This window comes from Cebus imitator, unplaced genomic scaffold (assembly GCF_001604975.1).
Source record: "Cebus imitator isolate Cc_AM_T3 unplaced genomic scaffold, Cebus_imitator-1.0 Scaffold369, whole genome shotgun sequence".
Classification (NCBI taxonomy): domain Eukaryota; kingdom Metazoa; phylum Chordata; class Mammalia; order Primates; family Cebidae; genus Cebus; species Cebus imitator.
This window is the reverse complement of record NW_016107684.1, coordinates 1,672,551-1,699,084: the sequence shown is the minus strand read 5'-3', so window position 1 is coordinate 1,699,084 and position 26,534 is coordinate 1,672,551. Positions and strand designations below refer to the sequence as shown.

At 34.5% G+C, this 26,534-nt stretch overlaps 1 protein-coding gene across 1 annotated transcript in view; it reads right to left on the bottom strand.

Annotated features, from left to right (window-relative positions):
- The window catches only part of ASXL3 (ASXL transcriptional regulator 3), a 171,538-nt gene that overhangs the window by 62,049 nt on the left and 82,955 nt on the right, over positions 1-26,534 (bottom strand). Inside the window, 4 exon segments of the mRNA XM_017507138.2 lie at positions 3,409-3,572; positions 14,432-14,551; positions 15,498-15,615; positions 25,518-25,639. Of these exon segments, the coding sequence (XP_017362627.1) occupies positions 3,409-3,572; positions 14,432-14,551; positions 15,498-15,615; positions 25,518-25,639 (524 nt within the window).

Here is a 26,534-nt window from a genome sequence, read left to right as displayed (position 1 = left end):
CAACTCCAATACCAAGGTCAGACATTTATTTCATATCTCAACTACTGCAACTGTCTCCTAACCAGCCTCTCTGGGTCTTACATTTCTGCTGTCCAATCCATCATTCACAGAGGTACTTGCTTCCAAAAAAGAAAAGAAGGACTGCATTTTATTTATCCTTTGGATTATCTTCCCTTCTCCTATGTCTAGGCACTAAAATATGTGTTTAAACTATTTCTTGCATGTCATTGTCGGTACATACTGGTTTCAAAGAGTTTAGCCTACTATCAGGCCATCAATGTTGTAGACCATATTTCCCTTCAGCAAAATAGCCCACCATTTTCCCCTTTAGGTGGCACAAGTCATACAGAAATACTAAATCGTCTGGAACATATAAGTGAAAAGTCTTTGTAAATGGCATGCCTTTCCTTTGTAAAATTCACTCTTTTTTGGCTCTACTTAAGAAACACACCTACCAGTCCTTTAAGGTTCAACGTAAGCACCTTCTCTATTGTAAAAATCTTCTCCAATACTACATTCAGATTAAATTTCTTTATCCTCTGTATCTTCAAAAAGCTTTCTTTCAACTTTTATTATGACATTTATGTGACTCTTAACTGGTTTTGTACTAAACTTGGTATAACACTTATCCATTGATTAAACTTCTTTGCTAGTAGTGAGCAGAGTATTAAACATTTCCGTATGAAGTTTTTTCTTTCCCCCTTCTATTATTCTTCCACAAGATTCATTCTTGTATCTTCCACAAGATACATTCCTATGTAGAACACACAATACATACTCAGTAAATATTTTTTGAATAAAAAATAGTTTCTCAATGGACTAAGTTATTCAAGGATGAGTATTGTGCCTTATTCAATTATATTTCTCAGAGTGACTAGAAAACACTGGGTGACAAACTGCCAGAGGTTGAATAAAATATTGGGCTTAGATTCTGGCCATCTGGGTTACCCCAGTTTTGACTAAAGCTAGGACAATTTGTTATGTATTCATTCCAAAAATATTTACTGAGTACACTGTTGATATGGTTTGGGGGTTTTGTCCCCTCCAAAGCTCAACTGAAATGTGATCTCCAATACTGGGGATGTGCCTAGTGGGAAGTGTTTGACTTATAGGGCAGATCTCTCATGAATGTCTTGGTGCTGTCCTCACAGCAGTGAATGAGTTCTCCCTCTGTGAGTTCAAGCAAGATCTGGTTGTTTAGAAGAGTCTAGCACTACCTTCCTTTCCCCCTCTCTTGCCATCTGATTTCACCTTCCACCATGATTATAAGTCTCCTGAGGCCCTCATCAGAAGCAGATGCCAGAAGTATGCTTCGTGTATAGCCTGCAAAATCATGAGCCAAATACATCTCTTTTCTTTATAAATTACCCAGTGGCAGGTATTTCTGTATAGCAATGCAAACAGACTAACACAGTGGTACATGCCAAACCTATTTCTGAAGCTGATGACAGATTTGTAACTAAATAAACTACACCTGTTTTGAAGTAGAGGAAATAGTTGTATAAGCTAATAAATCAGATCTCTCCCCGAAAAGTTTCTAATGCCTAAATTCTAAGTCACACAGGCTTATAACTGAAGAGTCATCAGTGGTTCTTCCCTATACCTTGCTTCAGGTGTTACTTGACAAAATGAAAAATTGTGACTACTGGAGAAAGATGTGGTAAAGGAGAATGAGGATAAGGATGATGACAACTGCATTATCCCCCTCCTCTTTAATTTTAATTCAATGCTCCAAAATCAAACCCTCATTATGCCTTTTGGGAACAACTAAAATTGCTTTCTAACTATTCTTTCTGCTTTCATGCTTCCCATGTCTAACATTCTCTTTCAGTACTGTTGAAATAATTTAAAAAGTAATGGTCTTATTATCATAGCTCCATTGGAAAACCTTCAATGGCTTTGTATTACAGACACAGTGAGAACACCATCCAGACTCCTCAGCTTCATATTCAAGGAATCTTCCAAAGTCCACTTCCCATCTGTCCTTCCAAAGTTATTTACACCATTCTTCCTAAAATCCAGACTTCCACCAAATTAGCTGTTGATTGTGTACCGTTGGACTCTCACTTGGTACTTTTCCATTCATTTTATTCAAATTCTACCTCTGTATCTCAAGGCCCAATTCAAGAAGTTTAAATTTGACTCTGATGTTTCCCTTCTGCATATAAAAGTGAAATATACTTTGTACTTTTCTCCTCAAGCTTACCTGTTTCTAACTCATATTTTGATTATTTACAAATACAGTTATGTATCCAACTACAGTGCATTTAATCTTTCCTTCAATAAACACTGACCATCTTGCTATTACTCCAAAGCACCCAGAACATACCACATTCAGAGTAAATATTAAGTAAATTGTTGTTGAAAGAGAAAAAACTCCTAGTGAAATGAAAATGTGCCCAAAATCAAAATAATCTTTTTCTAAATATGAACAATAATCACTACCAAAGAGATACATATAAATTGTAGCAAACTATTGCTTATCATATTTAAATATATATGAAAGAAAATGAGTAAGTCAGAAGAAAACAGAATCAAATAAAAAGCTAAGAAAACTTATTCAAAGTAATATGAAAATATTGAATAAATTTTGCCCACTTCAATTCATGGATGTACCTATCATCTCAAGACACAAATTCATAAATATACATGCATTAAGTCCATCAACTGAAAATGATATACAGCTTCAGGATTTACTGAAATAAGAATCATAAGGGAACGTTTCCTAGATAGCACTTAATAAATTTTGTGAAATTTAATAAAAGTTTACGTGATGAATTTTTTTTTCCTTTTCTTTCCTAAGCAAACGGTCTTAAAAGATGATTGATGCCTGCTCTTATGGGTTTATATTTGTATTTCCTTATTTTCGAAGCTTTTCAAAAATATAAAAATACACTTAAAGCATTCCCAGTTATATTTTTAAAAAGGTAAAAGGTGATTATTTATAGGCAATCATATTCATACTGATAGACTCTCAGAGAGCAATTGCAAACATAAATTTTAAATGCCTTTTGGAAATAGCTGAGGATAAAAACATCTACATAATTTCTTAGAAACCCTGGCTTTTTATTGCTGCATTTCAATATTCCCTCTGGGCAAAGGAGCAGCTACTCTAAAGATTTATTTGATAATGGAATGCTTGATTTCTTTGTTTTCCCTTTCCAATGTAAGTTTATAGTTTTCATGCTACCACAACGTACTGTATTTTAAAATTTGAATTGGCTTGCTATTAAGAATAAAAATGGTTTCGTTTTAGCAAATTAAATAAGCTAATAACAGCTATAAATAGATATGCATAAATTACAGAAATATACTATATCTGTATGTAAGTCATCTTTGATAACAGACCTGCCACTTCATCATCATATAACCGGTAGCTGATATCAAATATCTAAATCTTCTACTTACCTGCCTATCCACTTCTGGGAGCAAAAGCAGGAGGTATTGTTGAAAATGCTGAGGTAAGGAAGCAAACGTGTGTTTATTTATTAATGCCCTCAAGTTAGTGTTGACAAGAATAGATCCTGGGGTTTCTATGTCAATGTCCTCAGCTTTGGTCCATTTCAAGTGCCCTGTGATGAACAAGCAAGAGGCATGAATTTACTATAGGTAGAGGGAAATGTGTATGTATGTACACACACACACAGAGTCACGTATATACAGTGAACATGTATATTCAATTATATGTTTACTTCTATCCCTTTTACAAATATTATTTCAGAAGAGAAATTCCCAAAGCTTCTTCCATTATGTTTCTGTCTGGCTTCAGTTATCTATCTTTATTTTTCATAACGTATACTTCACTCTTCTATATTTTTAGCTCAAAGCAGCACCAGATTCCAATAAAAAAATTTCTGAACTTTCAATTAATAAGAATTTTCAAAAACTCCAAATGCATGAACAGTAACAACTATAATGTATGTAAGTTTGGCAAGACCTAGTTAGCAACAACAGAAACAACAGTACTGTTAATTTTAATAAAGATAATGACAGCAATAATAGCTGTGTGCTCCTCATGGATTATTTCACAAGCACTGGATTATTTCAAAAGGTTTGTATTCAGGGCATTTCTGAGGGTGATACTTTAAAAAGCATTCTTTTTAAAAAATATTAGGCTGGGTACAGTGACTCATGCCCTATAATCCCATTACTTTGGCAGGCTGAGGCAGAAGAATTGCTTGAGCTCAGGGGTTTAAGACCAGCTTGGGCAACATGGTGAGACCACATCTCCACAAAAAAGTAAAACAAACAAACAAAAAATTATCTAGGTGTGGTGGCATGCACCTGTGTTCCCAGCTACCCCAGAGTCTGAGGTGGGAGGGTCACTTAAGCCTGGGAGGTAGAGGTAGAGCGAGCCATGACTGCTCCACTGCACTCAGCTTCAGTAACAGAGTGAAACTGTCTCAAGAAATAAAAAATAAAAATGAATTAGCTACTGGATCTGAAATACAAACATGCTCTGCAGGATAATTCCACAACTCAAGGCACACTGACCTCCAATAGAAGGCTGTGTGTAGAGTTCACATCTCAAAATCATGACACACAAGAAAATAACATACCATAAGGGATAGTCAACTGATGCATCAAACACAAACAGAAGAACTGCCATTCTGTTACTTGAGCTATGATAACCACTTGGATGTGATTATAAAGAGTATGTTTTAAATCAGAGGTCAGAAAATAATAGCTCATGATTTATATCCAGTCCAATGCCTGTTTTAGCAAATAAAGTTTTACTGGAACATCATCATGTCCAACTGTTCACATATATTTTTCACTACAATGTGGAGTTGAAGAGTTGTTACAGAAATCACATGGCCTGTAAAGCTTACAATATTCATTCTCTGGCCCTTGAAAGAGTTTGGCAATCCTTGTTTTAAATAAAGACAAAAGAGTGATTTTTTTTTAATTATGAAAAAATAGGATACTGCGATAAAAGAACAGTCTAATTTTAAGGAGAACCAAATAATACTTTTATAAATACAAATTTAGTAAAAGGTTTAAAAAATTTTCAGTGGACAAAGCAGAGAAAAAAAATTATTAAGATACGAACTTAAGGAAAATATTTAGACATATTATAAAAATGATGAGTCAAAATGTGATAGGGAAGAAATACAGGGAATGTAATAAGTCAAAATGCATATTTATAGAAGCTTCAGAATTAAAAAACATAGAGATTGCAGAGAGGCAACATCTGAATAACTAATGACTGAAATATTTTTTCAGAATTGAAATAATGATTAAAGTTCTTAAATAAAGCCACATACTAAATAGCAAGAAAGATAAATACCCATTTATCCATCTAGTGTGTTTAAATCTCCAAACATCAATAATAAAAGGAATATCTTAAAACCATTTGGAACAAAACATAGATTATCGCCAGAGAAATTATAAGATGGATAGAAATACTATTAATAAATCAATAAATAGACAGTGAAATCCGTTCAAAAGGGCAAGAGAAATTGTGTCAATGTAGAATTTCATTTATAACTATGTCTTTAAAAAATGACAATGATGGTAATTATAAGAATGTTTTTGGTATCCTAAATTGAAACTCTATCCCTTAGAGAATCTTGCTGAAATAATCACTAGTGTATGTTCTTAAAAAATAATTAAATTATATCAAAAAAGAAACGCAAGAGTTGCAGAGGCAAAGATAAGCTAAGAGACTAATAATAGACATGAGTAAATCCAAACAAACATTCACTGTAGAAAACAATAATGACTTATGGGGGAAATCAAACAGTGGAAATAAAATACTCCACAATAACTGTTATGTAAAATGGAAAGATGCAATTGAAATGAGAGCATTATAAAACTCTGGTATGTTTTGGGAACAAGAGAGATATGAACTAGCCCCTTATTTAGTTAAAATTCTGTAAGTAGCTATAGGATAAAAAAAAGAATTATAATTTCCAAATAAATGGATGGATGGAAAACCCAATCAATCAAATGGAATAAAAGGAGGGAAAAAATTAAAATTAAGCACAAAACAATCACAATAAAGGTAGCTGGATTTTCATATTAGATATAAAAAGTAACAAGATCCATTTACTTGCTGCTAAATGCACATAAAATAAAACTTGTATGGAAAGAATAAAAATTAGAAAATAATAAACTAAGGCTACTAATCAGAAATTTAAAACAACAAAAAAGTCATACTGCAATATTAACATCAGGCCAGATAAAGGTTACAAAAATATATTACTAGAGATGAAAAAGATCATTCCTTAAGTGCATAAGGACTAATTTAATGGGAATATATGGTGACCTTAAACCTACATCCATTTCAATAGCACAGCCTCAAAATGTCAAATTCAAACAATAAAAAAGAAATTGACATCACACAATGCTACAGAAAGTATTAACACAGATTACCAAAACCTGATAGTTTGAATCAAAAAAATTGTCTTAAGGCTACAGAAGACTTTTACAACTGAATAATCAATCTTGAACCAACAACTTTAACACAGGGCATTTTACTGAGCCATTAGAGAAAGCATTTTTCTCGCAGCACTCAAAAGCAACAAGAAAACAAAACACAACACAACTGACCAGTGAGTCTCAACAGATACTAAAGAATAATATAAAGCCTCACCTTTATATTATAAAAATAAATTAAATGCAGTATATTACAAAAATATCAATTCTCTAATCCCCACACATCCATTATATGTTTAGACATTCAAAAACATACTTGTATGTGCTTTACATGTTAGAGAAAAAAAATTGTAACAAAAATTAAAAAGTATTTGAAAATATTAAAATGCCACTCAAATGGTTTTAAAGGTAAATTGCATATATTAAAGGGTAGAAAAAATTGAAAATTAAAGGCTTAAGTGTAAAAATAATTTAATAAATGATCTAAAGAATAAGAAGGAAGGAAAGACTAAAAGAAAAAGGCATTCATTCATTAAATACAAAAGAACAATGAAGACCATCAACGATAAAGAAGTATTTTTTATTAAGCTATTAAAAGACATCTCTGGGCTGAGATGGTATGAATACACTTGATCTTAGCCACAAGGCTGAGAAGTGATGAGAGACGGTATAAATAAATGTGAGGAGGAATAAAAGGTAAGGACACAATGCTTGATAGAGTACATAGTTAAAGGCAGATCTAATTAACTAAAAGTAGATGTAAAAAAAAAAGCATAATAATAGTATGACTCTTTGCAATGTCATTGAAGACAAATTATTTTAAGCTTTATACATTTCCAAATTTAACCTGATAAGAGAAAAATAAATGTGTGAAAACTTAAATAAAATGAAACAGTATGCAATGCCCTCTTTCTCACATACACAAAAAGCACAAATTATAAATGGCTCTAAGATAAATTGTATGTGGGGTGGAAGACTTTCTTTCTTCACCTAGTCTCAGGAACTCCCTCACTATTTCATTTTATACTATTTCGGAAATAAAGAAAAAAACTTCTTCAATTGACTTTATAATAATAATATAACCTTTATTATAAAAGAAGGAAAAGCAGGACAATATGAGAAAGACAGTATATTAGCCAATCTTACTTATAAATATATAAAATTTTACATGTTGTTTCTATTTTTAAAAATCTCACACTTATTGAGTTCAGATGTTGGGCATATAGACGTGTGTTTTACTAGCACCTGTATTTTTTTATATGTTTGAAATATTTCACAACACAACACTTAGACCACAGAGGGAGAAGAATTAGGAAGAAGCTTATTTTCTCAGAAATAGAGACAAAGACCAAAACTAGAGGCAAAGTCTTAAAAAATAATAATAATAGAGAAAAAATTTGCTTAATTCTTACTGCATAGCATAAGTATTCTCATTTAGTGAGAGTGATTCTGATTGGAGGAAACGTTGGAAAACTAAGAAAAATGTAAAACTTTTTATTTTCTACTTCTGAAACATGTATGAGCAATGTGAGAGATAGGAACTTATACTGCTATTATTTAGTATGTTTCAAAATGTTTACAAATATAGAATAAAGAAGCTTCAGAGAGGCACATAGTCTTTTATGACAAAGTAAAAAAAAAAAAAAAGATCCATTTCAAAGATGTCCACCTAAGCAAAAGTATGTTTTATAATTTTGGAACAAAGACAGAGAATATGAACTAAATTTATTGCCACAGAGGATGTTTAATTCCATTTTAATTATCCTTACACGTGTACTCTTAATTGGCTTAAGAACAATCCAATTATATATGATTGTCTTATCTCATTAAAGTTGGTACCTCGTATCTCCCTACAGTGCCCAGAGAAGGAAAAAGATGAAGTCATTTTAGCCTCTAATTCCCAGACACTTAGCCTAGAGGGTCTGAGGTAGTGGCAAAGGAGATAAGAAGCAACAATTACTACTTTGCCAGTCTATGCTACACAAGGAGACACTTGACTGATCTCATGATAAAAACCACGGCCAATGTGTTCCACTAGGGTCAGGGAAATTCTCTATTATCTTTGCCATGGGGAGTTCGAAGACCACCAACCTGAGTAAAAGTTGCAAGCTCCTGAACATTTGTTGATCACTGGGCAGTCTGCTGACTTCAGGACTCACATATCCCAGAAAAGAACCCACAGAAGAATTATGTATGAAGGGTGCATACAGACAAACTCACATAGAAAAGCACATGCAAAAGGCAGACCAGGCAGACAAGAAGCGCTGCTCAAACACAGAGTTAAATCAGAGTTCCTCATGGTCTCAAGAAATTAAGAGGAATGATTCTGAAAAAGAGCTCTGCTAGGTGTAGTGACTCACACCTATAATCCCAACTACTCAAAAGTCTGAGATGGGAGGACTGTTTGAGACCAGGAGATCCAGACTAGCCTGGAAAACAGCAAGACCCTGTATCTAAAATAAATAAGTAAATAGTAAGAGCAGCACTGGCGTAGTGGAGCATGCCTGTAGTCTCAGTTACTTGGGAAGATGAGGCGGAAGGATTTCTTGAGCTCAGGAGTTTGATGCTGCAGTGAGCTATTTTTGTATCACTGCCCTCCAGCTTGCACATCCGATGGAGACCTTGTCTCTAAAATAAAATTAAATTAAATGGTGCCCCGAGAAGAAAAATCGGCTTTCAAAGAATAAAGACTAATGGGAAAAATATCTATCATAGGGTAAAATCTAATCAATATACAACATGAATCAATGTAGTATTCACAAATGAAGATATTGTGTAAAAAGTCTACATGGAGCACTGAATCCATTAAAATATAGTACCAGGGTTAATGAACTATTTGAATTACAGTTAAATAAAATATAAATGTTATCAACTCTGGTATTCAAAAAATAATGCAATAAAAATATGCAGGTAAGAAGGTCTGTAATGTAATTATTTCCCTATCTTTTTATAATATATTTTCTAAAGTTGAAATGAGTAGTTAAAAAGGCAATCACTCTTATTTCAGTTATTATATATTATTTGTAATAACTCTGGAGAAAACTTTTAGATATGAATATATCTTGGGCAATATTTAACAATTTTGGTTTTATGGTTTTACTTTTTTATAATTTCACCTAAAATTAATTAAATTTATTACTTTCAATTAAAATGGTATAATACAGGTTTTCTAATATAATCTCTGGCTATAGATACACAGTAAGAAATGTCAAATAATGTTTATAACGCAGTGGAGATAATTATTTTGGATGAAAAGATGTGGGGCCAAACTTTATTTTTATATTTATATATTGATTTATTTAAAGAGTATGCACCATTTTATAAAACCAACAAAGCTATAATTCTTCACTGCAAAAACATTAAACCAAATAAAATATATTGGAATGAATCCCAGAAGTTAAGCCCACCGAGGACATTTATTAAATTCCCCTTGGAGACATTCATTAGAAGCAAACATTTATTTAGCAAGCACTTTTTAAACTCTGACTATGTGATTGGGTAGGAAGAAGTATAATTAAAACTGGTTTAGGTCAATGACCTTGAATTTGGGGAACTTACATTTTAGTTAGGGAAAATTGTAAGATATTAAGAAGTAGAAAACAAGTGGTAAGAGCACATTCCTAAAGAATTTTTTATGTATTCACAAATCTATGTTTTAAGTGTGATGAAGACAGTGAGATTATAATGTACCTGGTTTGTCTCAGAAAACTTCATGGGGGAGGGTTTTAAGTGGTTTATCCTTTGCTAAGACAAGGAGAGAGGGTATTATTAAAACAACTGATGAGGCATGAAAAACATATCCTTCAAACTGCATTTGCAGCTGGCACCTACCCTTCATCCTAGTAGATAAAATTTCTACTGCCTGGTTATTTGGTAGTCTAACATTTACAGTTATAAAAATTTTCAAGGCCTATAATAAAGAAGTCTTTGTAGACATTGTTAGCATTTGTTTTATGCCTATCAGAACAGTGTTTTCTATTATACTTGATTAAGAAATGGGAAAGGGACCACGAAAGTTTTGTTTTGTTTCATTACAACATCATCAGAGAAATACATGCCATTTTAGAAGCACTATATTTTTCAATTGTACTCACCCCATGACCCAGTCTGATAAACAGTGGACTACTCAGAGAAATATCACCATAGTTTTCATACATAACCCTGGCGATGAGCAAACAGAACAAAACAAAAAACCTACATCAACAGTCATAGTTTCCTAAGCTGGGTGGTATATTTCTCATGAGAACTTTGAGATTACCAGGAGAACTAGAATGACTGAGGAATATTTTTCTTTTATTTTTCAATTTAAGAATTAAAACTGAGACTGAGGAATTTTGAAGTTTCTCCATTTATTATTGTTTTATTGTATACTTCTACCCTCTCCAGGGAAACTAAGCATGAAAGGGTCTGAGGGGGTCCATGGTACCTCCTGTATTGAAGAGTGTTGAGAGAACATACTGAGGTCCATTGTTTCTTGAGCTACACTCATTAGATTCTAAGAATCTAAGTGATTAATTCTTAGAATCCAAGTGAAACTCATACCTTGCACAGGGTGAATATCTTGCAAACTGACAAAGCAACTAATAGCTAGAGATCAAGAGGAAGCACTTAGGGGAAATTAGAAGAACTTTTTATCCTGTTAGGAAAATATCACAATGAGAAAAAAAATTGTCGACTTATATCCTGAATTCTGATTTTCATTGGATTTTGTTTCAGAAGTATTAAATTAGAACAGACTTATGGTATTTGTTTTACTTCAGCATGGTTTCAACAGGTTAGGACTTATACATACCTACCCACTACCTAGAGAAGGCAAAGAAAGTTAGAAACCTCACTTCCAAAACCATGTGAATTAGACGTCTAACTCAGGTGGAAAAAAATAGAATAGGAAATACAGGCTGTCTCTAGTTGGCTGGCTACAGGATATGAGGTGGGATCACTCCTTTGCACTGGTTCTGCAGCTACACATTGGTGCACAAAGAATGACCTTCTCCACAAACACAGAATCATTTTTATTCAAGAAGATAACAGTAGCTTCACTATGCTGAACCCCACAGGATGTGCCATTTGTTCATCTAAACTTCTAGGCCATTCGATTAATTAGAATCAGTCATTCATTCCAAACTCATTCAGAACCTTCTAAACAGAAGGGCTATGATGGTTGTAGTAAGGACTACAGAGGTGGACAGAAAGGCCACTGTCCCAAGGAGTTAACAACTTAATGGCAAAGAGCAGAATGCACGTAAATATGCCTTACAGAATATTAAATATCAGCCTGATTCTAATAGGACATCAAAAACATCACTGTCTAAAAAGGACATGAATTATTTTCAGGAGATGGTTACATTTCAGGCCTGTCCTTTGATTCTACGTTTTTCCATTTTCTACTGCTGGGCATATATTGGAAGCTTTAAAAGTACTACTGACTTGATTTGCACAAAATAAGCCATTCCCTTCAGCTGCTTAATACGTTAGTCAGCCAGTCACAGTTCTTACCCAGTAAATGCCTGCAGTTTATTTATGACAGAATTGTACTTCAGCTGACTTATTTTAAATCCCACTTTCTTCCTCCTTGTGTTTGATATAGGATAGGGTGAGAAACATTACAATTGCTAGCTCTCCTTCCGTGTGTAATTACATGTGCACTTTAACACCTATGGTAGTCGCATCATGTCATTTCTTGTATTTCCCTCTGTGATGCCTACAGGTCTAAAATATAGGTTAGACGATTTGACATTCAGATTCTATCCAAAATGAATGGTTTCGACTTTGGAGTTAGATATGCCTTGGCTTGTAGTACTTAGCTGTGCCATTTTCAAGCAACCTCCTTAACCTTTGTGGATCTCGGCTCCTTCAGCTGTAAAGCAGACATCATTCTACTATACAAAATTGCAGTAAAATTAAAAGACATAATTTATGTCAAAATACCTAGACCACTCCATTACATATGGCCAGTGAATGTGTGACTTCACTTCTCCATTCCTCCATTAAAGTAGTTTCATTATCTCTACTACTTTCTAGTCTAGAACAAAGCAGGTTTAGTTTAGTGGCTTACAGGATTTCCTAAGAGCAGGCTTGTAGATCAGTTTTTGTATCTTTCAGTTGACTCTCAGTATTAAAAATAAATTGTGATTCTCTAATTCATTGAGCATGGACTTCAAGGTACAACAATCAGAATACAAGAGATCCTGGGCCAGGTTTGGTGGCACACTCCTGCAATCCCAACACTTTGGGAGGCAGAGGCAGGTGGATCACCTGAGGTCAGGAGTTTGAGACCAGTCTGGCCAACATGGTGAAACGCTGTCTCCACTAAAAATAAAAAAGTTAGCTGGGTATGGTGGCGGTGCTTGTAATCCCAGCTACTCAGCAGGCTGAGGCAGGAAAATTGCTTGAACTGGGAATCCGGTGGTCATTGCAGTGAGTTGAGACTGTGCCACTGTACTCCAGCCTGGGCAACAAGAGCAAAACCCATCTCAAAAAACATAATAATAATAATGAACACACATTCTGACTGAAGATTCGAGCCCCTGAAAGGATCCTGATAATGGTACACCTTAGTAACTTTCAGTCCTGAAGTTACTAAGGAAATAAATGGAGATGCCCCTGTGCCTTAAATTTTCATACACTCATTACATGGTACTAACTTTACGGAGATTGGTAGCTGACAGTTTTTAACTAAAGGTCACCTGATGTTTAAGTCCCTTAGTGTATGATAATGTAGTACTATTTGTGATATATATATATTTTAGTATATTCTTTATCTATCACTCACCCACTATGGTTTTCTATTTCAGAAGCTACTTATATTAAAATACTTACTTTACAACACCCAGAGTACTAGGAAAGAATATGTCAATGTATAGGTAAGTATGGTTATACACAAACGCACATATTTTGGGCTAGAGAATAACCATAAATTATTTAGCATTGAAAACAATGCGAAATAGGGAATTATGCTATATTTAAAGATTTTAAATCCAAAAGAGATTCTGCTTTCCTAAAAGTCTCGTATCTAAGGATAAAAAAATCCTTTTTAAAGTCTTTTTATTGAAAATGTGCCCCAGGATTTAGCAAAGTGTCTGTCATATGGTAGTAACTGATAAAACTTTACTAAAAAAAAAAAAAAAATCAGATAAAATCTTGAATTTTATAAACAGATATACTCTGCAAATAAGAATTATCTCAAGTTGCCAAGAAACTGTGGCAGAAGAGGTAAAAAAGTTCATGTCAATAAATTTATAGTTTCTGCTAAACATTTTACAAAATATTATAATGATCTAGGTTATTATCATGAACCTATTCACAGGTAAAACAACTTAGAGAGAGAAATGAAACCATTAGGTCCAGGTGTAGCAACAAGGCAGGGCAGTTGAGAATTCTAATGCTTGACTCAAGACACATTTATTTTTGTCTTTTTAATTTTCATGTTCTTTTCTCCCTGAATGCTGCTGTGAGTTCCTGATGAAAAGTTATCAGGAAGAAGTATGTTGAAGAAAACCTGGTGCTGACTTGAAAGACCCGTGGAGTGTGTCTCCCACATTTCTCAGAAATTTTACATCATTTTTTCAAACAGGTACTACTAAATATTTTAAGCAGCATAGACAAAAAGCAAGAAAGCATAATTTTACTGCAGCAGGCCCCACTGACAATGTACTCTCCAGTTCAGTGAACCCTTTATAAAGGTTGCATTTTTTTCTTCCGATACAGTATATTCCAATAAAGTGAAACCTAGTTGCACAAACACTGCATATTTGATAGAATCATGGCCAGGCAGATAACTATTTTACAGATATCAACTTAAGTCTCCTATCTTTACTCTCTGCTTCATCCAATAACATCATTCACAAATTTGGCAATAGGCTTAAGACCATTCAGTTGTAACTACAATGTTTCCTTATTTAGCACTCTTTTTGGTTTTGATAAATGGAGGGAAATTTTAATTTCCTTGTTTAATCACTAAAACAAAAAAAGTTCTGAGAATTTTCCTTAATTTATTTGAAAAGACATAAATTTCTAAAACATGAAATGGCACAGTCTATTAAACACTCACCTAAACCAGACTTTTTTAATCGTTTTAAATGCTGACTTGTTTGTTTTCCAGTGGGAGATTTTTGCCCATGTTTCATTTCTTTATCTGAACTGTCTGCTTCACCATTTTTAGATTCGGATCCTAAAAAAGGAAATAGTTATTATGTCATTATCTTCTCTAGCTGTGCTCGAAAAGAAAAATCTAAAATTGTTTGAGGAACTGTAGATACAATCTCCTTTTCTAAGAGTTAATACACTACCTTTGGCCACAATCTGATTCCTCTACTGCATATAAAAAGAGAAGCCCAATAAATCAATCAAAAAGAAAAAAAAAAGCAAGAACAGATGGCCTAATAGTGGAGTAAAATATACATTCAGTGATCTGATAGCTTTTAAAAGAAATAGAGTCAGATCTTTTGTAAAACTACGTGAATAAGCTCAAACAATACTATGCCATTTTGAGACAATACAAGACAGAGACAGAAAGATGAGGAAATAAATCTTGAAGAGAGGGAGAGATAATACTTTCATATATAACTTTATGTTGAAATAGAAACAGAAAATACAAATGTTAATCTATAACAAATAGAATAGTATATAGCTGATAAAGTGACAGAAGGTAAATTAGAAGAAAAGGTCAGGGCTGCACTTGGGTGAGAAAAATGCTGCCAGAACACAAAAACTAATAAAGGATTTCTGATTTTGCAGCACAGGACCGAAAAACAAATTCACACTCACCAAGAACTGCTTTTGATGGGTATTATACATCAGCATGTGGTCCACCTTTGAAGTTCAACATTCAAACAAAAGCCAAGGCAACAACAAAATTCACCTACACATTTTCTTACACCTACTGTCTTTAGCAAATGAAGTCATTTGATCATGATGAGCAAGCTGGTGCCTTTTTCTTTTCTAAACTGGAAGTAGTCTATATTTTTGAATCACTGAGTCAAAGATATAAAAAAAATTAAACCAAACCTCAAGTGGAAGTATTATTCAGTTTCAGAAAAAAGTCATGACATCTCTCTCAGTGAGGAAGTCTCCTCCAGGAAGAAACTGGCCAAGCATACGATATTTCAGCTCTTTACCTGAAGGTGAATCCGACTGCTCATCAGACACCTTTAATGGTGTCAAAACAACACGAGGAACTGTCTTGTTTACCATCATTGAGACTCCATTTCTTCTTTTCTGCTGCTGCCTCAAAGCCTACAAAACATAATAAAAAGATATAACATAAAAATATAGCCAAAATAGTCTCTCATAATTAAATGACTCATTTGCCCATCATTAGATAGAACCTCTTCAGAGACTTAAATTCCATAGAGCCCCTAATTTCTCAGGATTCTTAATAGTTACCTTCATATCATTTTCCCTCAAAAGCATAAAATCAGACTTTGGCAAAGGGTATAAGCCCGATACCATTTTCGGTACAATTCTAACAACAAAGCAGCACTTAATGGTTTCTTCTACCTTAGCACTGTGGCTTGAGAGTCCATGGAATTTGAAACTATGACTCCCAAGTCAAATGAATGTAAAATAAATGTTTCGAAACCAGGATAAAAATATATGTGTCTGCACTTTTCTCGCAGGTGCGTCCTCTCCAGCGCACTGCTCAGTCAATCAAGTTAACACTGAGTGTCATCAGTATGTACAGCATGTAAGGACTACAGTATTGATGCACTCACTCAGCCGTGGGGAGCACTACACAAAATCACTGAACATGGCAGGAATCATTTATTTCTGTGAAGGGAATCAGTCCTAATCTTGGAAACCTTGCAGCACTTGGCTTCTGTCTGCTTGACTTTGGGCATTAACCTTCAGAACACGAACATGACAGGTTCTAGCAAATCCAGGAAAAACTGGATATAAGAATAAATCTCTCCAAATGGGAGCGCTTTGTGTTTCATAAATGTATTGACCACGGTGATGATAATGTAATAAAAGACATTTAAAAGTTTTGAAATACAGCTTATCTAGCTGATCACTTTATATAGAAAATTACCTGTAATAAAAAGGGTCTTAAGCACACAAAACTGAAGAGCCATTAAATTCATAGTCACAGGAATGCTAAACCTCCTCAAAAGGTTAAAAGGCTGGCTTCATACTGTCTCAAGCCTTTTTATTCCTAGTTTCTGTGTAATTTCTACCAATTTTACAACATCCCAGTTACTTGATTAATGTTTTTCGACTGAGAGTTGTCAGAATCTCCTGAAAGACTGCCTTGACTGTATTTCCCCTTGCTGTCAAAAAACGACGTCCTTTTATCTGCAAAAGGTATTAGCTGAATGCCCAACTTGTCGGCCATAAGATTTAGCAATCAAATAATTACAGAAGTGAAAATTAAATACCATTTAAATGAGAGAAAGCATTTAAATTATGCAGATAACTTGTTCAGATAAGATTTAAAGCTTGATGAGAAAGTAAAGGCATTGGAAATCTATTACAAATGATACTGTTGCTAATGAAAACCTAAGACATTTTTTCTTTGATTCTTGCATTTATTAAGTTTTCATAAAGTACCCAGGTACTATACATGGGAGAGGGGCAAGAAATACAAAGATTAATAAGATGCCATCCTTTTCACCTTTAGCCTGCTGTCAATAATATATTTAATGAGAGCATACGTGTTATAAAATATTTAAGACATTTACTCTTTCTCAAGGTGTATACATAATTGCACATAAATTTTACACGTAACTGAATCAATCTGTCTAGCATCATATAAGGATTCAAAGTACTTTATAGACATTAACCTATCAATCCAATAATAAAACAGAGTACAGCCACATAGCAATTTAAATTACAATTAAGTCCATCTTTGCCCATTATGTAAGACTTCACAAAACAATTAAGCCTGTACAAAGAGTGATCAATTTTTAGGAGTCTTTACAGCATATATTTAAACTACTTCTCATGGAAAAAAAATTAGGCATTTTAAAAATAATCAGTGTGCATGGTGGGGCGGGGGGTTAGAAAGTTTATTTTAGAAAATATTTAGGGGAAAAAAAGATGAACTAACTAGAGGATGGAATCATAAAGTCAAAGCTGGCATGTCTTTAAGAGCATTTGTGGTAAATAATAATTAAAGCAAAAAAATTTTTGACCTCAATTTCTAGAGCAATAAGAATAAAAACCCATAGCAATTTTCAATTTTAAAGACACAAGGTGGAGTCAAGGTAAGGATAAAGGAAAGTAACCAATATTGAGCCCATTTCAATAATGTTTTTTGAATATATGTCTCCTGATCAGAAAACCTATTTCTTAGTATGATATTTTTTTAAAGTACTGACAGAGACTATGTAACTGTAGGCAAACAAAACTAAATCCCTACCATATAAAAATATATATACACATTTTTGAGATGGAGTTTTGCTCTGTTGCCCATGCTGGAGTGCACTGGTGCGATCTCAGCTTACTGCAAACTCTGTCCCATGGGTTCAAGCAATCCTCCCACCTCATCCTCCCAAGGAGCTAGGATTACAAGTGTGCACCACCACGCCTGGCTAATTTTTTGTTTTTAGTAGAGACAGGGTTTCACCACGTTGGCCAGGCTGGTCTTGAACTCCTGACCTCAAGTGATCTGCCTGCCTTGGACTCCCAAAGTACTGGGATTACAGAAGAATTTTACAAAATTTCAGAATTTTCTGAAATTCTAAGAAAACAAGAAAATTCCTATTTTACATTATGCTACAAACATAATAGAAATCATCTGCAAATTACAGAAGAATCTTAAGGGTTTTAAAAATATACATACTTATTTGTTTTACCTCTGAAAAACAAGCATTAAATGTGTTCCCAAATAACAGATGAGCAGATAAGGCAAAAATTGGGAAGCCTTTGTTTACTATGAAACTAGTAACAGTGGGAAAGGAGCAGACTGCTAGACAAACACAGGCATCTTGGAGTTCAGTTATCAGAATGATAAAAGGTGGCTTCTTGACTTAACCTCCTAGACCCAGAGGCATTTTAGATGGAGTCTGCAGCTACCATTAAGATTCCAATTCACTTTCCAGAAAGTAGGATTTCTTTGAGTCTGGACAATGGGGACACCCTCCAAGAAGATGAGAAGGCTGACACACGGACAAAAACAATGTTTCCTCAATTGAGTTGTTTGGGATAGATGGGTTGACTCTAAATAAGAGAACTCTGGCATTTTTCCTGTCCATGAGGCAGGCCATATGTGACTCCTACTCCCTAGTTGCAGGACGTGCAACCTGCAAGTAAAGAGAACTAGCTCTTCAATTTCTTGTTGTTGTTTTATAACTCTATTTCTGCAACTATATTCATATCAACCACTCAAACATACACTGCACATCTCCTCACAATCCTCCAAAAAATGTGAAATGCCTTTTGGGCTAGGCTGGTCGTGGGTAAGGCAAGGACAGAGTAGGAAACTGCAGTTAGCGGGAACACATACCTCATTCGAAGGGTCACTTGCTACTCAAGAGTAGCATCGAATCTAGATTCCTGCGTGAATCTTCCTGTTTTCTAGAAATGTGCCAGACAAAGCAAAGCTGACTGTGGGCCAAATTCAGCATGAGGGCACCAATTTTTGAGATCTACTATAACACCGTTTCCCCACCCATCATCCAAATAAATGAGTCTGACCACTACCCAAAATAGGCATTAAGATCTCTTTCTTTTAATGTGCTGAACAGCAGAGGAACTAAGGCTGCTGCTGAGTTGTTTTAATGGCAGTGTGGTGCAGTGGTTAAGGAGTTGTAGAGTCAGAGAGAGATTCAACTAACTAGCTGCTGGGTGAATGACTTGGGTCAATGTCCCTACAAAACAGAGGCAGTAGTGCAGGCAGAATGCTTTAAACAGAAAATCTGCACAACAGTGGTTAGCAGAGTTTACCTTACATAGTACATACTGAACAAATGTCATTTTTTTTCTATTTATATAATTTACCCTTTCTGCAACCAATGCATTTTTGAGAACTTATTCGGTTGTATCATAGCATAAGTGCTACTGATCCACACTAGTGAATATGACAATAGTTTTAATTATTACACATTTTAGTGAAAGACTGACAAGGAAATACATACAATAACATAGTGTTTCACTCACGTACAAGTGCTAAGAAAATTATACCAGAAAATTATACTCTGAAGTAGAGTAACATTGGTAGGGAAATACAACCTAAAGTGGGATGTCAGAAACAGTCTTTCTGGAAGCAACGAAGGAGATGAGACATAAATGACAAGAAGAAACCAGTTGTGTGAAAACAGTGGGGTCTCCAATATGTAAAAAAAAAAATAGTATCACATCTACTAGCAGTAACAACTTTTGATTATTTTAGAATTTGAAAAAAAAAAAAAAAACAGAGCGGATGGAAAAAAGGAGTAGGGAGAAGAAGGTTTACAGAAAAAGCAAAGAACTCCAAAATGGTTGCCAAGGGAGGACTTACATTAAGGATGAAAAATGTGGGGACAAATATAAAGCTTCCCTTCAACCCTCCCCAAACCATACCTATGCCTCAAATCAGAAATTTCATTGGAGAAAGGATTCCTGATTTTATTATTCCTCTGTTTCCTCTTTCTTTTTTTTCCAAGTTCCGCAGGATTAGAATTGAGCATAGGAATGAGAAGACAAGGGCAAAGTGGTCTTAACCAGTGTTGTCATGGCCATGACATCATAACCTTCTGGGAGGCAGAAGGCCAACTGCTGGATTTTTACGGCCTTCATCAGTGGATACATAAGAAGCTTTTGCAGGGAGGCCTCTGAAGCTACATTCAACAGTGACATCAACCATGATGTCACTGACCTCTCTAACTGATCTCCATGCTTCCCCCCTGCACAGGCTCTACATACCTGGCTCCTCTCACCTAAGCAGGCAGCTTTCCTCGGTAAGGTCTTTACAAATTTCCCATGCTTGACTAACTGTTCAGCACCTGCTCAGGCCACAAGCACTGTCAGCATCATTGTCCCACTTGACAATGTTTAGCCTAGCCATTATGATCAGCCCTCTACCTGCAGAATTTAATAAATCTCATAATCTTTAAAAATACAAGGTCTGAAACACACACACACGCGCGCGCACACACAAACACACACACACACACACTGCCCAAATCTTGAGTTATTTTTTATGCATCTGCTGGGGGTTGTTCAATCAACCATCTGGCCTCCTCTTAGTCCTTTGCGGCTATGTCTGACACCTCTCTTCCAAACAGGGTTACTGGTATCATATTGTCTGCAGCTTTGAGCTTTTGATGAAATGCTATGAAAACAAGAAAATTCCTATTTTATATTATGCTACATATATAACAGAAATCATCTGCAAATTAACTTATAACTATCTATATTTGGGTATCTCACAGCCTGGAAATTATAAATTCATGGAATAGATTAAGAAAACAGGATTAAGAAGTTCACTTTAGATAGTCATAGACGCTGTGTCCTATACAAAGGTATCCTAAAAGAGGGGATATTTTTTCTTGTTACAACTTGGAAGGGGCAGCTTTTTCTATTACACATCAGAGTCTTAATTAGCTAGCAGTGGCCCTGTTGATTTGTCTATAACATGATTTATTTTGACAGATATTACATAATCAGTCTTACTATTTTAGTCTGGATTAATTTGGAGGTGGGGATATAAATGAGACACCTCCAACTGTCTCAAGCTGTAGCTGTACTGCAGAATACTAATGGACTATCTTGTAGAACAACTTTAAATCCTGTTATTTCAAATCCAGAAAGAAGCAATATCAGTATCAAAATAAACAAGCAAATGGTGAGTGTAAATGCAATCTACTATAAAGGAATGTACCTTCAAGCTGGTCACATGTACAATCTTCTACTGTCCAAATCACACAGAGTACAATTTCAATATCTATGATGTTATGAGAAGAAGTATAATTAGACTTACCAAGTTTAATGCTTCCAAGTATTATTCAATATGAAAGAAATTCATAAGCTTAACCCTGGAAATAAACATACTTTTTAAAGGAAACACACACAACAGAGCTAACCTAGTATAGGAAAAGTGGATATCATATCACACTCACATCAATTCAATTCTGGCTCTAAGTGAAAGGAAATAAATCAAAAGATGCTGACTGAGCATGCTTTTCTCCAGTGACATATTGCAATACTTTCTTGCAAAAAGAAAAAAAAAACCCTTTAAATAAACATTTGATTTTTCAGACAGAAAGCTTTTTAGATAATTCTAAAAATATGGATTGGTTTTCATTCCTATCCTAATGGAAAAATAAAATAAAACTTCAAATCAGAGGCTTTTGTGTTAACTGGGAATTTTAAGCAAGTAATGCCTGCTTTATTTTAATAATGAAAAAAACACCAGCAATGTAACTTAAGAATGCATTGAATGCAGTAACTCTTCACTGAAAATCTGAAAGTGTCACATGCTGTGAATGCTAAAAGTTAAATGATTAGAAATACACATAGAAAGCAGCGGGCTGTGTCAGGCACCAACAACTTGCATTGCTGCTAGTGTGATAAATGTCAATGCCCATGTTCAGAAACTGCCATCATGCTATATAACCTTTGGAATTTTACAGTATTGGTCAAACATATAAAGCTAAAGCAAAATACCAAGAATAGATCTGCTTTGCAATACCAAAAAGAAAAAGCATCTGCAACTTTATGAATAAACCACACTAAATAAATAATGAAGAAAGTCAAATAAACCAACACAAACAACATAGAAAGGTTATGTTCACTACCTTGTCTCTTGCCATAAAAGAACTCATCCTTCTTTAACCTTTCATTATCTTGTGCCTGTTTAAGGCTTCCAAAATTTAATCCTTCTGAATTATATTTTTAAATTCAAAATCTAATCTTTTCACACTTTTTAGAATCATGATAACTAAAATACCCAGGCAGAAAGAAGACAGAGAACAAGGTAATAATCAGCAATCTGCTGCTCTCCAGAGGCTTCTGAATACGCTTATGTAGAAAAAGAAGACAACCACTGAAATAACAATATATTATTCATGCAATTAAGCCCAACATATGATGTTAACTAACTTTTTAAGGATTAGAAAGTAAAAGGGACTCAAATATTGGGGAGCAATAAAGATATTCTATGTCAATAGTCAAGGGACATTATAGCTTCCAGATTGTCCAGTTTACAATTGCACTGCAATCAACAGTGCTATGACATCAAAGAGCCCACTCTCTGTAGCAACATGCTTTAGGCAGGAGTAAAGTGGGGTCCTTCAGACTTGAGAAATTATGCCTGGCATATTTTGTAAGACAGTTTGTTTTAAATTTTATGTTTTTACTTCACTTATGATCATAAAGCTATTTGGTTTTAGGAATTTTGAAAAATCTACTTCTTTTACGAGTCTACACTGGCTAATGTACAGACTACTAAAGTCCTGCTGAATCACAACATATTTATAATAAAATAATAATGACATATATTTGAATGTGTGTTATCAATATGGGCTGGTACTGAACATAAGCAGCCTGTGTTCAGAAATGCTATTTTTAATAACTATGCTGTATTGCTTTCCATATGCTACATAACAACTCAAGTATGTAGATTTTCTTGGATACTATCAAAAATTCATCTATACTATTACATAGCATATGTTGAAAGGCAGTATTTGTGAAGAGGGCAGAATCTGAAACTATGATTCTGGATTCAAACGCCATCTCTAAGATTTACTTGCTGGGTGATCTTGGGCAAATTACCTAACTTGGGTCTTAGTTTCTTCCTTTGAAAAATGGGGATATGAGTACATACGTCAAAGTACTTGCATGAGAATTAAATCATATATTCCATGGAAAATGGAGAGTATGGTGTCCAGAATCCATCATCATTAATTATCAGCTAATGTAATTATTTTTAAGATCATTCTGCTGGCCCTAGGTTTATATGATTATGATTTGTGCATGTATACATATACATAAAACATATATTCACAAACACAGAACACATGTATATGGAAAAAAGAAATATATATATATGTATATAAAACACGAAGAATTCTGCATGGTCATAGCCATTCAGCTATCCAAAAGAAAAGAAAGCTGTAGATTTGCTGAGGTTGCTACAGTTTAAAATGCTGCATGTTCAGTCAATTTTTGCAATGCTGTCTTAAGAAATTCAGCAATTACATGGGATCTGGGCAAAATTCTGCAAGAACAGCTTTTCTTCTAAATGTATTTCCAATATGAATTTGATTATTAATCAAATATTAGCATATCTGCAACATATTGAGCCATATTCTCCTGGTTACTAATTTGCTGCTAGGTTATAAAATAGAAGTTTTAAGAAATGAATTAATAACTCTTTCAGGACATTAAGAAGCTTTCAGGACAGGATTCTTAAACAAAGCTTAGACTTTAAGCAAGCAGTGGCAGTTCCCATGAATACATGCTCCACAAAAAAAAAACACTTAAAATTGCATGTTTTAGTAATTGTAAAAAATGTTGAAATAATACAAAACCAAAACGAAGAAAGTACAAATTAATGATATAGAAAAATACAGAGACTTGTACCTTTATATTTCCATTTGTATACAAGAAGATTTCAGGGTGTGCACATTTTCCAAGTCACTGAATCTCAGAAGTATGAGTTTCATTTATGATCCCATTTATGTTTCTTAAATGCCACAGACACAAGTGTCCATTTTTGTACCTTTTGTTCTATCCGGGTTAGTATTTTATTACCTGCATCTTATTTGCTGCCTAAATGAGTCATCCAGGCTTTGCTACCTACATCCATTTTTTATTTCATCAATTAAAAAGGAATCTCAACATCGATTTCAGTTTTGTTCTCTGGCATCTAAAACATTTCAAAAGCAGTAAGTGGCGAGCTCTCCAAAGACCTATGCAGGGTGAAATACTGTTACTAACTTCAATATAATAACCAATAAATGTCATTGCTGCAATGTCAATAATATGAAATAGGAACATAATATAATTCAGCACAAACATGTTAGGTTTCTTTCCTATGTTTTCTTGTCTGAGGTACAGGAGAAGGTAGATAAAGATGTTCTAAGTATAGATGTTTGGATGTGAATATTAAGAAGCTTTAGTGGTTGGTGGAACTTAAAAAAAACTATTTTAGAAAACATAATTTTTCTTTTCCTTGTGATAAATATATCACTAGACTGATGCCTCTATTCCTGGACCTGGTAAAGGTCATCAATGGGTGGCTGAAGGGAGTTGTTACAGAAGCATTAAAATGGAATGTACAAAAGGAAAGCACTTAAACAAGGAGAAACTATGAATTCAGGGTTAAATATGCGAACCTTCCATTTACTGAAACTCTTTGTGTTATCATCATATGATGGCTCCATCTAACCGTAACATCTCTTCCTTTTCTTCTCTGCACAATTTAGCCTTTGCCAATATGACAGAAGTCACTATTATTTCTCTGAGCCACTCACTATACCATGTGCTTTCATCCTATTAACTCAGTTAATTCTCAGATCAATCCCAGGAGCAAGATACTATTATTTCCCACATTTTCTAGGTAAGGAATTTAAGATTCAGAGAGGGGAAGTGGCTTGCCTAGAGACAGCAAATTAGTTGCATGAATTCAAACCAGGGTATGTCAGTGCACAGAGCCCAATCTTATAACCATCCCCTCACAGTACCATCTCAGTGAAAGGCCATACAGGTACGTGTACTGCCTCTGTGACAGCAGAGTAATACTGTAACTTTAACTTACATTCAGTACCAAACAACATTCATAAATGAATATTCTAGATATAAGTAAGCAACATTCACTATTTTTCTTATTTGTAACTTAATGCATCTCAGTAACAAGAAATTTATACTATCAGATAAGCACCAAAAAAATGGAGATATTATCTTTTAAACATGCAATGCATTTATGAACCCAAGTAATTTACTGCTATAAATCATAGACACACAAAATCTTAATACAATTTTTCATATATTTTCAGTGAGTGCATAGTCTATTTTACATCAAAGTTTTCAGTCAAGCCTCTCCTAGTTTTTTATCATAGATTAAAATTATTGAACTGAATAGCATGGATGGGGTTGAATTCAGGTAAATTCTACTGCTTTCTGACTGCAAGGTTATTATTTACTTGATCAGCAAAACACACATTATCTTAAGTACGTAGAACTGAAGAACAAAGAATAAACGTCAGCTATCTTACCTGTTTAAGAGCCTTTTTGGTGTGTTGCTGGAAGGAAGACACTAACTTGCTTTGCACTGCTGTGTTAGTAAGGCTTGAATCTCGAGTGGAAGATGCTTCATCAGTTACCTGCTTCGAACAAACTAGAAACAGAGAGAGATAATGATATTACTAATTTGAATTCCTTTTTTTATATCCACTGTAATTACACACTTGGAGCTTTTCTCCAATTGAAAATGGATACCTAAAATAAAGCAAAATAGCACAGTAAAAAGAAGAGTATCTAGATTTGAAGAAAGGGAATCATTTAATAACTGTGTGGCCGCAGTTCCATTTAACCTTTTTAAACCTTCCTGTCCTTACCCACAAATTCATGATAATTTCTGTGTCACTGAGCTGTTGTATGGACATAAAAAAAAAAAAATAGCACAATATCTGCCTCAGGAGTTGGGAGTCAGTAGGTACTATCTTAGTTTGAATAGAGGGACTGGGAAATGCATAGTATTCTGAAGAAACATCTAAATAAATGCAATTGTTTTAAATCTACCCAGTCTCACAGGTATTAAGATTCTTCTACTTGGCCTTACTACTATAGAACCTGTGACCTGTGGGACATGTTTACTTTCTCCTGTGGGCTGAGTCATAAAGCATGGATAAGGAAAGAAGAAATCTGAGATGCTTGTTGCCAATTCAAGATAATTATTTTGAGGAAAATGGTGCTCTCACAATTTACAATATAACTGCCCATTTTTATCAGAGTCGGGCTTCCATGTTGCCTATTCTATAGAAGACATCAAAAGACTGCTTTTTAGGAGAATCAATGTCTCACTGACTTGGGTGACCAAGTAGAGCCCACAAGCGGTGTCTGCTCTCTGAAGCCCAGGTTTGAGCCAGAACTCTACCTTTAGTTCTCCTCAAAATGAGAGACTTCTGAGTCCTCATTTGACTCCTCCTCAAACTGAGAGACGTTAACACTGAAATGGTTTGAGTAGGAGCACAGATGCAGGCCCTTTTCTGTATACACTGGGGGAGAAGGAG